This window comes from Asterias rubens, chromosome 4 (genome assembly GCF_902459465.1).
Source record: "Asterias rubens chromosome 4, eAstRub1.3, whole genome shotgun sequence".
Lineage (NCBI taxonomy): Eukaryota > Metazoa > Echinodermata > Asteroidea > Forcipulatida > Asteriidae > Asterias > Asterias rubens.
In genome coordinates, this window is record NC_047065.1 from 7,174,729 (window position 1) to 7,187,692 (window position 12,964).

General features: G+C 37.2%; 1 protein-coding gene across 2 annotated transcripts in view; it reads right to left on the reverse strand.

Annotated features, from left to right (window-relative positions):
- The window catches only part of LOC117289612 (adenylate cyclase type 2-like), a 98,273-nt gene that overhangs the window by 7,818 nt on the left and 77,491 nt on the right, over positions 1–12,964 (reverse strand). For both annotated transcript variants that reach the window (XM_033770815.1, XM_033770814.1), the window contains exons 9-17: positions 11,391–11,526; positions 9,378–9,533; positions 8,973–9,031; positions 6,459–6,539; positions 4,838–4,907; positions 3,452–3,634; positions 2,720–2,839; positions 2,085–2,213; positions 904–1,079 (exon numbers count right to left, since the gene is read on the reverse strand). In XM_033770815.1, coding sequence (XP_033626706.1) covers positions 904–1,079; positions 2,085–2,213; positions 2,720–2,839; positions 3,452–3,634; positions 4,838–4,907; positions 6,459–6,539; positions 8,973–9,031; positions 9,378–9,533; positions 11,391–11,526 — 1,110 coding nt within the window. The remainder of the gene's footprint in view (positions 1–903; positions 1,080–2,084; positions 2,214–2,719; positions 2,840–3,451; positions 3,635–4,837; positions 4,908–6,458; positions 6,540–8,972; positions 9,032–9,377; positions 9,534–11,390; positions 11,527–12,964) is intronic.

The window sequence follows — 12,964 nt, forward strand, 5'->3', positions numbered from 1 at the left end:
CAACAAAACGTGGTAGCCTTTTTGAGATATCGCAAAAAAACTGGAGCGTATGTCTAGGAAGAATAACCCGTAATTGGAAACACACAATCTGAGAAACGTTTCATGTGAAAACCTTCCTCAGATTGAAATGCTTTGAATCCCTCTGTCTAAAACCACATCCTTTTGAAGGAAAATGCTTCTTTAAAGCAGCCACTATTGATTTACCAGCTGCAAAACTTCAATGTTTTTAATAAACCATAGATATAGTTCCCACATGACATAAATCGTCCATCTTTACGGGCGATCGGGAACACACAACCATTCGTTTTGCATGAGAACGGCGTGCAGCACACGCACTATTCACAAAACTTGTTGCCTGATTGGTTAGTAAACAACGTGGCTGCGTTAATAAATTGAGCGCTTGACGCAACAGCAAGCCAAAATGCAATTTGCCCGTAAAGATGGCTTCTACTGAAAGTATCGTGGCCAAGCGGTTAAGAGCACCGAATTCAAACTCTGGTGTTTCTGATCAGCAGAGTGTGAGTCGAATCCCCAGCCGTGACACTTGTGTCCTTAAGCAAGACACTTGACCATTGCTTCGTCCTTCGGATGGGACGTAAAACCGTTGGTCCAATGTGTTGTGTAACGCATGGAAAAGAACCCAGTGCACTTCTCGAAAAGAGAAGGGGTTTGCCCCGGTGTTCCTGGCTGTGGCTGCTTAGTAGCACCTTGTAAACCCTTATCAGGTGCTAACTAATTGGGTCTCAAAATTCATCATTGCAATAACCTATCTTTCTGAAAGTTTGTATATATTCAGCGCCTTTTGAGTACCTTATTTGGTAGATACGTGCTCTATATAAGATTTTGATATTATTATTATTATTGCAACTTATCTATAATAATAAATGATGGCACTAGACTTACCCATACGCTGTGTACACAGCATGGTCCCAGTTGTCAAAGACTGCCGCATGAGTTGAGTTGAAAACCAAGATGTATGAACCAAAGCCAACCAGCATTAGGAGAAGCTTTATACAGTAGCCTAGCTGAAGGAACATGACACAGCCAAGAAGAGCTAGTAGACAACTCCTGGCTAGGTACTACACACAGAAAAATAGGTATTATTTAAGGCAGTGGACACTACTAGTAATAGGAGACTTTCCAACGCTAGGCGGCAGCAGACATACCGGGTAAATTTCCATTGTTTACGTAGTTCTGAACATGCGCATAATTCTGAGAACAATGGATTTACCCGGTAAGTCTGCTGCCCTCTATCGTCCCAGAAAGTCTCCCATTGTCAAAGACCAGTCTTCTCACTTGGTGTATCTCAACATATGCATATAGAAATAACAAACCTGTGACAATTTGAGCTCAATTGGTCATCGCAGTTGCGAGAGAATAATGAAAGAAAAACGCCTTTGTTGCACAAGTTGTGTGCTCTCAGATGCTTGATTTCGAGACCTCAAAATCTAACTCTGAGGTCTCGAAATCAAATTCAAAGGAAACATACCACTACACCAAACCGACCGGGCAACAAAGATAAATGTTTCCAAATAAATTCAAAAGTACTTATAAAGGTCGGAGTAGATGGTAGCTCCAAAAATTATAACTCAGTATGATGTGGAGATAAATTCTGAGCAGTTTAGAGGACCTCTGTGATTCAATCTTGTTCCTCACTTGCCTTGCCCACAAGCCTGACATTTCTTTTGTTTTGACAATCAGGGCCCAATTTCATAGCTGCTTAGCGGCCGATTTTTTGCTTACTGTGCGATTTCTATTTCATAGCGCTGCTAACCGTAAGCACACGAAAAGGCATGCTAACCTTCCGGTGCTTACCGCACAAAAGTAAATGACGTCACAATGCAAATCCACGGTAAACACGCAATATGCCCGCCCAATTTTTCTGCTAACCTGTGAAAGGCTTAAGCAAATTTTTCTGCTACAGTAAGCACGCAAATTTGCTTACCGTTAAGCAGTGCTATGAAAATGGGCCCAGTTCAGGACACACTTCAATGAGGACAAATTATGAATTTTCAGAAAAGGCCATCATTTGATGATAGCAAGTTGGGTAAACCAGAATATAAATAAACAAAACCAATACTCACTGCGGGTGCTTTGCACAAGTTTAGGTTGTCTGTTGAGTTAATGCTTCTGTTGTTATTAAGTAAGTTGAAGTTGGACGAATCGTATTTTGAAGGAACTACAAGATTCCCAGGCTCTGGATCACAAACTGACTGAAATAAATCAAAGCAGTTCACATACAAACATATTAATGTAGGCAATATTATGTGATGTTTTATTTCAGCATTGGCAACAACAGCAAAAGCATCAAATGCAATTCAATCATTATACAGTCTACAGAATTGAAACATAATTTACAACATGGCTAAAGATACTCCGTTGAGCTATTACCAACACGCAGTGACAATTTGAAGCATAGTGCTTTATAAAAATTTACTCTGGAACAGACAAGACTACTAGGACTATACAAGAACAGACAGACGGACAAGACCAGACAGATAATTAAATAGGTACATTGTTTTGAGCGAAACAAGATGATTCTTACTAGATAAGAGCAAATTGTTTATTTTGTGAAGTTCTCCCGTACACACCTTTATGTTCCCTAAAAATAATAGCTATCCCCATAATTTGGAATTAAAAGCTAAACCGACAGAAACAAAGTTGACTGGACAGACAGACAATAAGCTCTATACAGACAAACAAAGTTAATGCAACATACCACACTGATGATTGATACTGTATAGAGGACGGCCATCGCAAGAAATGTCAAGATCATTCTCATCCAACTCCTCCTGGTAACCAGCTTGGCCAACCAGCCAAAGGCAAGCTTCCTTAAACACTACAAGAAAACATCAGAAACCACAGAATTAACCTTAAAGGAACATGTTGCCTTGGATCGGTCGAGTTGGTCTTTGAAAAGCGGTTTTGGAAAAGTATTTATTTGTTATAAAATGCATATGGTAAGAAAGATATTTTAAAAGTAGAATATAATGATCCACACTCGAAACACTCGAAATTGTGTGGTTTTCCTTTTACCTTGTCGACAAGCACGGTCGGCCATTTATGGGAGTCAAAAATTTGACTCCCATAAATGGCCGACCGTGTTAGTTCGCAAAGTTGAAGGAAAACCATGCAATTTCGAGGTAAATGTGTGTGAATCATTGTATTCTACTTTTAAAACATCTTTCTAACCATATGCATTTTATAACAAATGGTCTGTCCGGCCTTGTGGTATTAGGGGGTCTCTCATAATAACTTGTTTTTAATCATAAATAGCAAGGTTTCTCAGAGTGCATATTACTTTAGGACAGAGTTTCAAAACCATGCAGCAATTTCAAAAATGGAATGTCACAGTTTCTGTTTTCTTTTAAATTTCTCGTACTTTAATTGACACTTTTTGTAACTGACAAATTAAGGGAACAAATCAAAAGAAGCGATATCTCGGACGTACCCTGAGCTGTTCAGCCATTCCAATAAATAGCACAAATACGAGCACCATACACGCTACACTGAATGCCGCCAGCATCAAGATAGTGCGAGGTTGTGTTAAGAGTTGAGATAATAAAATGAAGACAAATGTCAGGAACACACACGCCATGTGGTACTTGAAAGACGGGTCACGCATACACGCAAACTGAAAAGGAATACAAAATCATCAAAATTTGTTGTTGATTTATAAATATCTCACTTTCTTTCCATATTATAAACAAACAAAAAGTTTAAAACGTTCTAATTCATATTGTGAAACATGAATATAACTAGAATTTAGTGTTTGTAGAAACAAACACTAGGTGTTCGGCTATTGTTGGGTCAGTGTTTGAATCAATGAAAAAAGTGTTGTTAATAGCTCGTCAAAGTTCAAAGAAATCAAACGGGCCCAAATTTTGCTTAATTTCAGTGATCGGGCGGGAACCTGTGTTATCAATGCAGTATGGTCGTAGATAAAACCAAACATGTACTTTTGTAGAAAGAATAAATTCGATTTGAACCAGAAGACAAGGTTTACAGAGTTTTTAGTGACCTTTCCAAATGTTGTATTAATTGTACCCTCAGGTAGATCAAAAGTAATGGTTTTTTGAAGTAATAAACTTTTAATTAGTGTATCTCGTCAACTGATGACGTCATCGTGACGTAACAACTTTTGTACCATCTACTGGTTATATATTGTCTACCCGCATGCAAAGTTTCAACTTTATGCAAGCTTCGCAACTTTGTGTTTTCTTGTGGACAATCGACTCTGAGAGAAAGAAGAAAAACTTTTTTAAAAACTTTAAAAAAAACGAACAATATCAAAGAGTTGTTTTGAACGAACACCTAATAATAATCATTTGGGGGCTAATCATCCCTACGACATGCAGCTGATGAGAAGCTGAGATGTGAGGGACGCGGCTACAACATGTCCTCTGGCAGCCAGCCACATTAGACCAAGACCACAGAGCACAGCCAGATATAAATAAGTGGGGGTTTTTCTGGAGGGAGGAACACCAAGAGGCCCAAAGAAAAACCTTTGTGGCTTAGGAAAGAACCAACGCAACAATTCTATTACCTCATTTCCTTCTTCCAATGTACTTTTTCTTTCTTATTTGAAAATAAACATTTACGAAAGTTTAGACAGGTTATTTTTTCTTTATACACAAATGAAGAAGACGCAAAACAACTTAAGTATCAAAAAGGTAAGTCAATAACTAAGAAAAGTTTGTAGAACTCTCATACATCCTTTTTGGAGAATACTTTTTAATTTTTTTAAATTATTTTTAAACCTTTTTCCAAGATTCTTGGGCTGATTCTTGTGAATAAATCACGATCGATAGTACCCTTAACTCAAACAGATACCTACCTTCTTCTCAAAACTGGCCTTGCGAAAAAACATCGTTCCCCTGTGGAAGTCATCTGATCTTGACCAAGGCCTTTAATGAATATAAGTTTTAAGAAATGAAATAAAGTAAAAAAAAATCCATTCCAAAACTTGACAGAAAACATCACACACAAAGTATTAGATCCACATGATAGCCAAAGTTCATCATATTTTGTTCTTTGGGGTTATATTAAATTTCTTTCTACCCAAACAAAACTTGTAGAAGATGGGGCTTATTAACCTGTCTTTTCAATGAAAAATATAAACTGGTACTGAAAGACTGGCTGCAATTTAAGAGGAATGGCATTACATTTACAAACTTAAAGGATTTGGGTATGTTTTGTAACACAAAACACAATGTCCACAGATTTACAGTAAACTACACCGTTTAAAAATATTGACAGCAGAAAGCGTACCTTAAAATATTAGTTGCTGAGGTGCTGTAGTTTCAGATAAATGAGTAAAACATTGTCATGAAAATATGTTTCATGACATTGTTTTACTCATTTCCCAAAAACTACAGCACCTCAGCAAGTAATTATTATATTCAAGGAAGCTTTCTACTATCATTATCTTCAAGCTGTGTCAGTTTTATGTAAATCTGTGGACATTGTTTGCTTTTTGTCTACAAAAAGCACATAGACAGATTGCTTTCCTGTCCAAACAACATGGGTGGCAATAGATGCTGTAGAGCGTACGATATTTTGGCTAGGTTGCAAGATGCTCGTCTTTTCCAAGATGCTCTGTTGTATTAGTCAAGAAAACAATTCTTAGCTGACAGATCTGACATCTCTCATGACATGTATGATCATGTGCAGTAGCTTTCACAACAGCAGTTTATGATGTGAGAGCAGTTGTTGGATGATAGCGCCCTCTCTGTCGGGGATGATTTATTTTCTTTATTATTATTATTCATGATTTATTAAGACACTACAATACAGCAGCCAAAATGTACAGTTTACAAAAACAGTCATCAAAAATATTACATATTTTCTGATACACAAAAAGAATGAAATATCGAATAAGTTTGTGCAAGAAAAACAGTAAAGAGAGCACAACAAAATAGAACAACAGTGAGCGTCTTGGACCTAAGACTAATGCATCTCGATCTGCCCGTATCACTCGATCTGCCCGTATCACACAAAAAAACCTTGATGTTCAAATGTACATGTAGCAATCCAAATGGCAGAATCTAATTGCTCATATTTTGTAAAAGTATTTTAACATGTCAGTCTTTTAAGCATTTTAAAGACTCAGCCCTTCCATCTGCGGCAATACCACCCAATACAACTTATGTTTATATAAGATCATTTCAGGGTCAATTTATGGGTTTTTTTTTTTTTCCATTTCAAAGTTTCAAAGGCGTGCTTTATATGGATTTGAATATAACATGTCCTATCTCAGTCTCTTTTTACACTTTTGTACCTTTTTTTTTTTTTTGGCAAAACAGCTTATCTTTGTTCTAGCTTTTCTTAAAAAAATACATTTATCGAAATGTTTTGCCAGGAAGGGCCTGACAGTGATTGATCAATGCATTACGGGGAAAAGCTTAATGAATTCATATTTGACTTAGAGGAAATGAAAGCCTTGATGAAGTTCTTACTTCTCTGCATTGATAGCTTCAATAGCTTGCAACATTCTCTCCTTCACACGTCGATCAAAGACGGCTGATTGCTTTTGCATTCTGGATAAACAAACAGAAAGAAACATCACATGAAATACACTTAATAATTGTGTTTGCATAAAGCTATTTCTAACGGTATTATTAACAAAACTGTATGTATCTACAAAGTTTACATATATCAAGAAAGAAGTGCAATAGACCGATCAATTAAGCTCAACCCCATTGCCTATTGACCAATCACAACCCAAAGCACAACCAAAAGTCTGACACTATAAAGTCATGTTGTGCAGAATGGCATTGAAGAGGCTCACGTGTTCTTACTCACACGTTTGCCGTGGACGGAGCTTAATGGATCGGTGTATTGTTAGAGTTCAAATAATGTCTTCTTAAAGCCTAATTAGAAGCAGAACTTACAATGTATAATGGGAAAGTAACAAGCAGCAGAGGGAAATGTGTGGAGTCAACTTATAATTGGTTTGCAGTATAACACCATGTGCCTTACCTACTTTCTGGGTAGATTATGTTCATATCAGAACTGGCCTTAATATATATTCTACTACTGGGGAAAAGTTTTTTCTTGAATTCTAAGGACTTCTATAGAAAGTGTGGAAAAAAAAGAACCAGGGTGGGGTTTGGGATGGGACTGATGGTCGGTGAGGAGGGTGGTGGAATGGGGTAGATGAGCATCATTGTCATATACCTTGTAGGCCCAAATGTAACAATAGACACATCACAATGATATGGAAGCAAGAACAAATGAGGGTTGGGTTTGGGATGGGTAGCAGTGTTGAGTGAGGAGGGGTGGTAGAGTAGGATGGTATATGAGCGTCATTGTCATACCTTACTGGAACAAAATGTACCAATTATTAGCACACTACAATTTTCAAAACTATTTAGAAAAAAGCAATTACATCTTGTACTGACACTTTATACCTAAAATTGTGTTCATGAAAAGTTCAACTTGACACATAGATGGTTTCAGAAAGGGTGTTTTAACAATATTGTGCATGTCTATAAAATAAAATAAAATAAAAAATTAACAAAACTAACAAAATTAAGTTAACAAAACATGCAAGAAGTATTACTTCATCAGTGACAAACAATGAAAAGCTTGCATATGGAAAAACACATCTAAGTAGCATATCTCCATCTCCAACTGTGTACAGAAAGAAAATTCTGGAATAATTACTCAAATGCCAGGGGAAATCTGGCTAAAAAGAGGCACACTTTCGAAATAAATTCTAGTCAGATTTAGTAATTTGACTCTACTTCTGAAATATTCAGATGAGAATAATTGAATGGAGGTACCAGTGTTGAGTCTGGGTGCTTTTGTGGGCATTATTCATCTGAAATCCATACTTTGATGAGAGACAGTAATTGAACCAATTTTGTCAAGTCCCTGGATTCTCTCTTTTTTTAAAAAAGACCTTTCCATTGTTGGATATTAAGCCAACCACGCTGGTTGGCACAGACAGCTGAAAGTTAACAATAATAATACTAATAAAGACTTGTAATGCACACATATCCACCCTTCTGGGTGTGCAAGGCGCAGTAAAACAAAAACAAAACGAAAGAAAACCTTAAAAACCTGTGACATAAAATAAGTTTTGAGAAGAGATTTGAATTTTGTGGTGCAGAGACAAGATCTAAGATGAAGTGGTAGAAAGTTCCAGATGCGTGGCTCAGCTGAAGCAAAAGACCCGTCACCCCAGAAGTGTCGAGACTTGGGTTAACAATGAGGAGAAGCATGGAACTTGGTCAAAGATTCCTTGACGAAGTGTAAACTTGAAGTAGTTATACTAAAGTGGGGAGCCTTGCTTTTAAGAGCTTTGTGGACAATGAGCATCAGTTTGAAAATGATTTGTTGAGAGATAAGAAACCAGTGTAGTTGTTTCAGTATTGGGGTGATAGAGCAGGATTTTCTAAACAGTTTCACGACACGGGCAGCGGTGTTTTAGAATACATTACATTCATTCCTAATTACAGATGTTGAGACCAAACTCAATAAGGGAGACCGCCAACATAGGGCTATTTGATAGCTGCAGTTGGTAATAAACCCAGAGATCATTGTTTAAATACTGCTCTAGTCAATTTTCTAATCTTGCCCAACAGCAGTCTAAAATGTACCTTTAATCAAGCATTAGCATCGAGTTACAGTTGACTGCTATTCAACGCTATGATAAGAATACGATACTCAACACTAATGACAAAGTAAAAGGAATTGCTGCGGCTAATATATCAACACTTAATATAACGGTTTTGCATTAAAATATAATGAACTAGTGTCGTGAAGCTTTTGATAAATGTGTTTGCTAATTTAATGGGAAAAACCCAAGGCATGATTTATGTGTAGAACTGAAGAAATAACCGGTGAAAATATCAATGTAATGTAATGCACATTGTCTTTAGCCGGTTCTTTGCAAAATGTTTGCTTACAGGAAAGAAAATTGTGAATTTGGTAAGAAATATATCATAATTTCAAACTTGTCTTACTTTGTGTTATGATCCAAGACAGAAAAGGGGAACAGGCAGCAGTTGACCGCATATATACCCTGCCAAACAGAAGAAGACAAAAACTGTGAACAATACTAATGATAACTAGAGTCATTTTGGAGGCCGGCCAAGTAGGGAATTTTGTGGTCTATGGAAAAAGATTTAAAAGAATTCTCCCCCAAAATCTTGAGTCTAGATTGTGTATTCCAACTGCAGATTATTCTTACTGCATGGACAAAACTGCTCCAAATTTTCGGTGTATCTAAAAAAAATGCTCCCGTTAGAAATGAAACTTTCACAGGTTAGTTTGATTGTATTTTACATTGTTTTAAACAACTGGAATGGCTGGATATGAAATTGGCCCCTCCCCCAAGCTTGACAGACTAAAGTGAGATTCCAACTTACAGTCACACCCACTGACTTTATCAAAGGCTCTGCGTCTTTGTTTGCAAAGGGCTTGTCAGCACCCCAGCTCTCTAAGTAGTGCGCTATCTTCTTGGTAGAGCGCCCTCTTGTTTCCTGGACATTATTCTCTGAATCCAGGAGTACGTTTGATCTGTTCTGTTGAGAGATAAAGGATGATAATGAAGGGCATTTCATTATTGAAGGAACTGCTGTTTCTCACTTAAAAAACATCATCTATTAAAAGATGATTTCTGGTTAAACAAAGAAAAATTTACTGAGTGAGATTTGAACCAATGACCTCCGTATTAACGTGCCAGCTTTCTTGACTGGCACCCTGAACAAAGACATTGACAAAATAGGGAAACTGCAAACATATGGGCAAAAGGCTCAGTTGGTAACATACCGGCAAGTAATCAAATCCCTCACCAGAAAATTAGTCTTTGTTTGATTTAAAATTTGATAAAATTTTGCTTTGTAGTAAACTATTTTCTTTTTTTTCTCCTGAAGAAGGACTCCTGAAGAAGGAGTTGATACACCACTTGTTCTATTCAGAACCACCACAAATCAGAAACAAATTCATGTATTTCGGAGTTAGCACAAACATCATTATTAATTTAACAAAGGCTTTCTGGGCTTACACTCACAAAATAAATACACACTAGACCGGATCGCACGTGATGGAAGCTGCTTGAGTGCACATAATCCTTAATCATGCATATAGCTGTGTAGTGTCACACCAACCGAGGTCGAAGGTTTAGGCATCTCTATGAAAGATTTATGAAACGAAGACACAAAATAGCTGAAATCTTCTTTGAAAATTGAAGCATGACCTATTCTCAATGCATGACTGCATCTTTAACTCTTCGGCTCCCGTTATATCAGTCTCTGCCATTTGTGAAAAATTCTCAAATTAACCTTGGTTGCGGCAGGAATGTGCGAATACCCACACCTGTCTCAGACTACAGTTGACTCCTAAAATGAACTTTTATGATTGGAATCAATGACAGTGTGAAAGTTATCAAGTAATGAGGACCAGATTAATTCCTGCCAGAGAGGTTGCTCATTAACAAATGATTGATTGACACGCTTCTTACAAACGATCTGAATGAGTTGACTATCCTGTTTGATATTAAAGGAACATGCGAATCAGCCACATCATGCGTACACATTTTGTTTTCGTGTCCAGCACAATGAAAGCAGCAGTTATTTCTATGCTGTTAATATACGTATCAAATAACAATCACTGTGTCATGAAAAAAAGGATTGTTGTGATCTGCGAAGAGTTACTCAATATTTATCTGTTGTTCATTTGGTGCCTTTGAAAGCACTTAATTGTACTTTGGAAATCTCTGGACCCAGTTGGTCCCAACCATATTGGGTTTTAGGTTTGTGCAATTTTGTTTCTTAGTTTGACGTTGTTTATGGCATTATTATTATTATTATTATTATTTATTTTTTTACTGTTGAGAAAGTCAAATTTGGAGAAAAAAGTCTTGCTTGAGAACACATGTTTTAAGACCGTATAATGTTTGGTTTGTGAAAACACCATGTGTGTATCCAGGTAGAGTTTGTTCTTAGAGAACTGTCTTGCTTTATTCTACTACTGAGGCGGAGTAGATTGTTCGGGTGTTTGGGAGACTTCTCAGTTCTGAAAAGAACTGTCCTGCACTTATTAACTACAGTGTATTACCTGGGCGGATGGTATAGAAATAGGCTGGGACTACTACTTTAGCTTATAGGATCGTAATTAACTTTACTACCGCGGAGTCAGTTCTTGGGTTGGTCTCAACATTTTGACTAGCTTGCTCTGGTCATCGTCAGTGACTATAGTGCTTGTTTAGTTTGGTGCTTCACTGATGCAGTGATTGTATTATATTTGAAATTATTTGGACAATTAGCTATTCAAGTACTTTTTTTAGCAAAAGTGACATCATTAGTGCTGAGTGCTATTGATAAATCAGGTGTTTCTAATGTTTTCTTCAGAACCTCTCTTTCTTTGTAGTGAAAAATTACCTTATGTGGATCCACGATGAAGAAGGTTTCTATATTCTGTTCACTCAGATAGTCGCTGCGTTGTTGTCCATGTGCTGGTTCTACCTCATATTTACCATTCAGGTTATCAAGGGTTTGTTGCGTAATGTGAACTCTCCTGTAAGATTAAGAGTAAATCAAGACAATGGTGAGATGCTCAAATGTTCAAACCATATCACAAGTGACAGGTCCATTAAAGACAGTGGACACTATTGGTAATTGTCAAAGACCAGTCTTCCCACTTGGTGTATCTCAACATATTGTAACGAACTGAAACTGTGCGCCCCGCCGGTGCGTTGGAGTGGCCCCGCCGGATCTTGGAGGACAACGCTCCCACGGCAGCTGGCTTGAACTTTTGGTGAACTGTTCTGTGATTGGACGAACTATCGATGATGTATAACATTGTATAACATAATTATAAGAGATTATCCAGGTGCGCGGACCGGATGCGTTGTTTTGGCGCCTTTTCAAGCAATGTATTGTGTATGATTAAGATGTGTAGACAGACCAAAATGTTGAGTTCAGTGAGTGAGCATGGAATAAGTTGTCCTTCTCGAAGTATTCAATAAATCAGTGGGTTTCATATTGAACGGAATTTGAGTTCGTTTGTTTTTCTGTCTGCGTTTGGCTACAGAGCAAACAAGGACCCTGGCAGTACGTTACAATATGCACAGAATAACAAACATGTGAAAATTTGGGCTCAATCGGTCGTCGAAGTTGCGAGATAATAATGAAAGAAAAAACACCCTTGTCACACGAAGTTGTGTGCGTGTAGATGCTTGAATTTGAGACCTCAAATTCTAAATCTGAGGTCTCAAAATCAAATTTGTGGAAAATTACTTCTTTCTCAAAAAACTACTCCACTTCAGAGGGAGCCGTTTCTCACAATGTTTTATACCACCAACCTCACCCCATAACTCGTCACCAATAAAGGTTTATGCTAATAATTATTTTGAGTAATTACCAATAGTGTCCACTGCAACTTTTTAAACTTTTTTTAACCAATTGTTTAAATCATAAATGTAAATGTATACAATTAAACTAAAATGTAAACATTTCATTTAGAGAGGTAGTCCCGTTTTAATAATTAATGGTTAATCTGAATGAAAAACAACCAACAGGTTGACAACATTCAAATTAACAAAGAAAAATGGAATCAACAATAAACAGGCAAAACCTATTCAAAAACACACAAAATTTAAGATATCGCAAACAAATTTGAATCTATCTATACGGTGAAGGACATTCCTTTTATTAGAGTATAGTCGTATGCAGGAAGAATAATTCGTAATTGGAATACACAATCTGAGATACAATACTGATATAATAAGTTATCACACAAGCGCGAGTGGAAAACGGAAAAATATAGCGCTTCTGCGTCTTCGGCATCGTTGGATTTGGGATGTATGCCACTCCCTCAGGACGCAATCGTGCTCTATTTTCCGTATTTCCACGAGCGCACGTGTGATAACGTATTTATCTTCAAGCAAACTTGACGCGTGACATAGAACACACAAGACGCAGATAGTGGTATGAGCCGTGCAAAATAGGTTTTT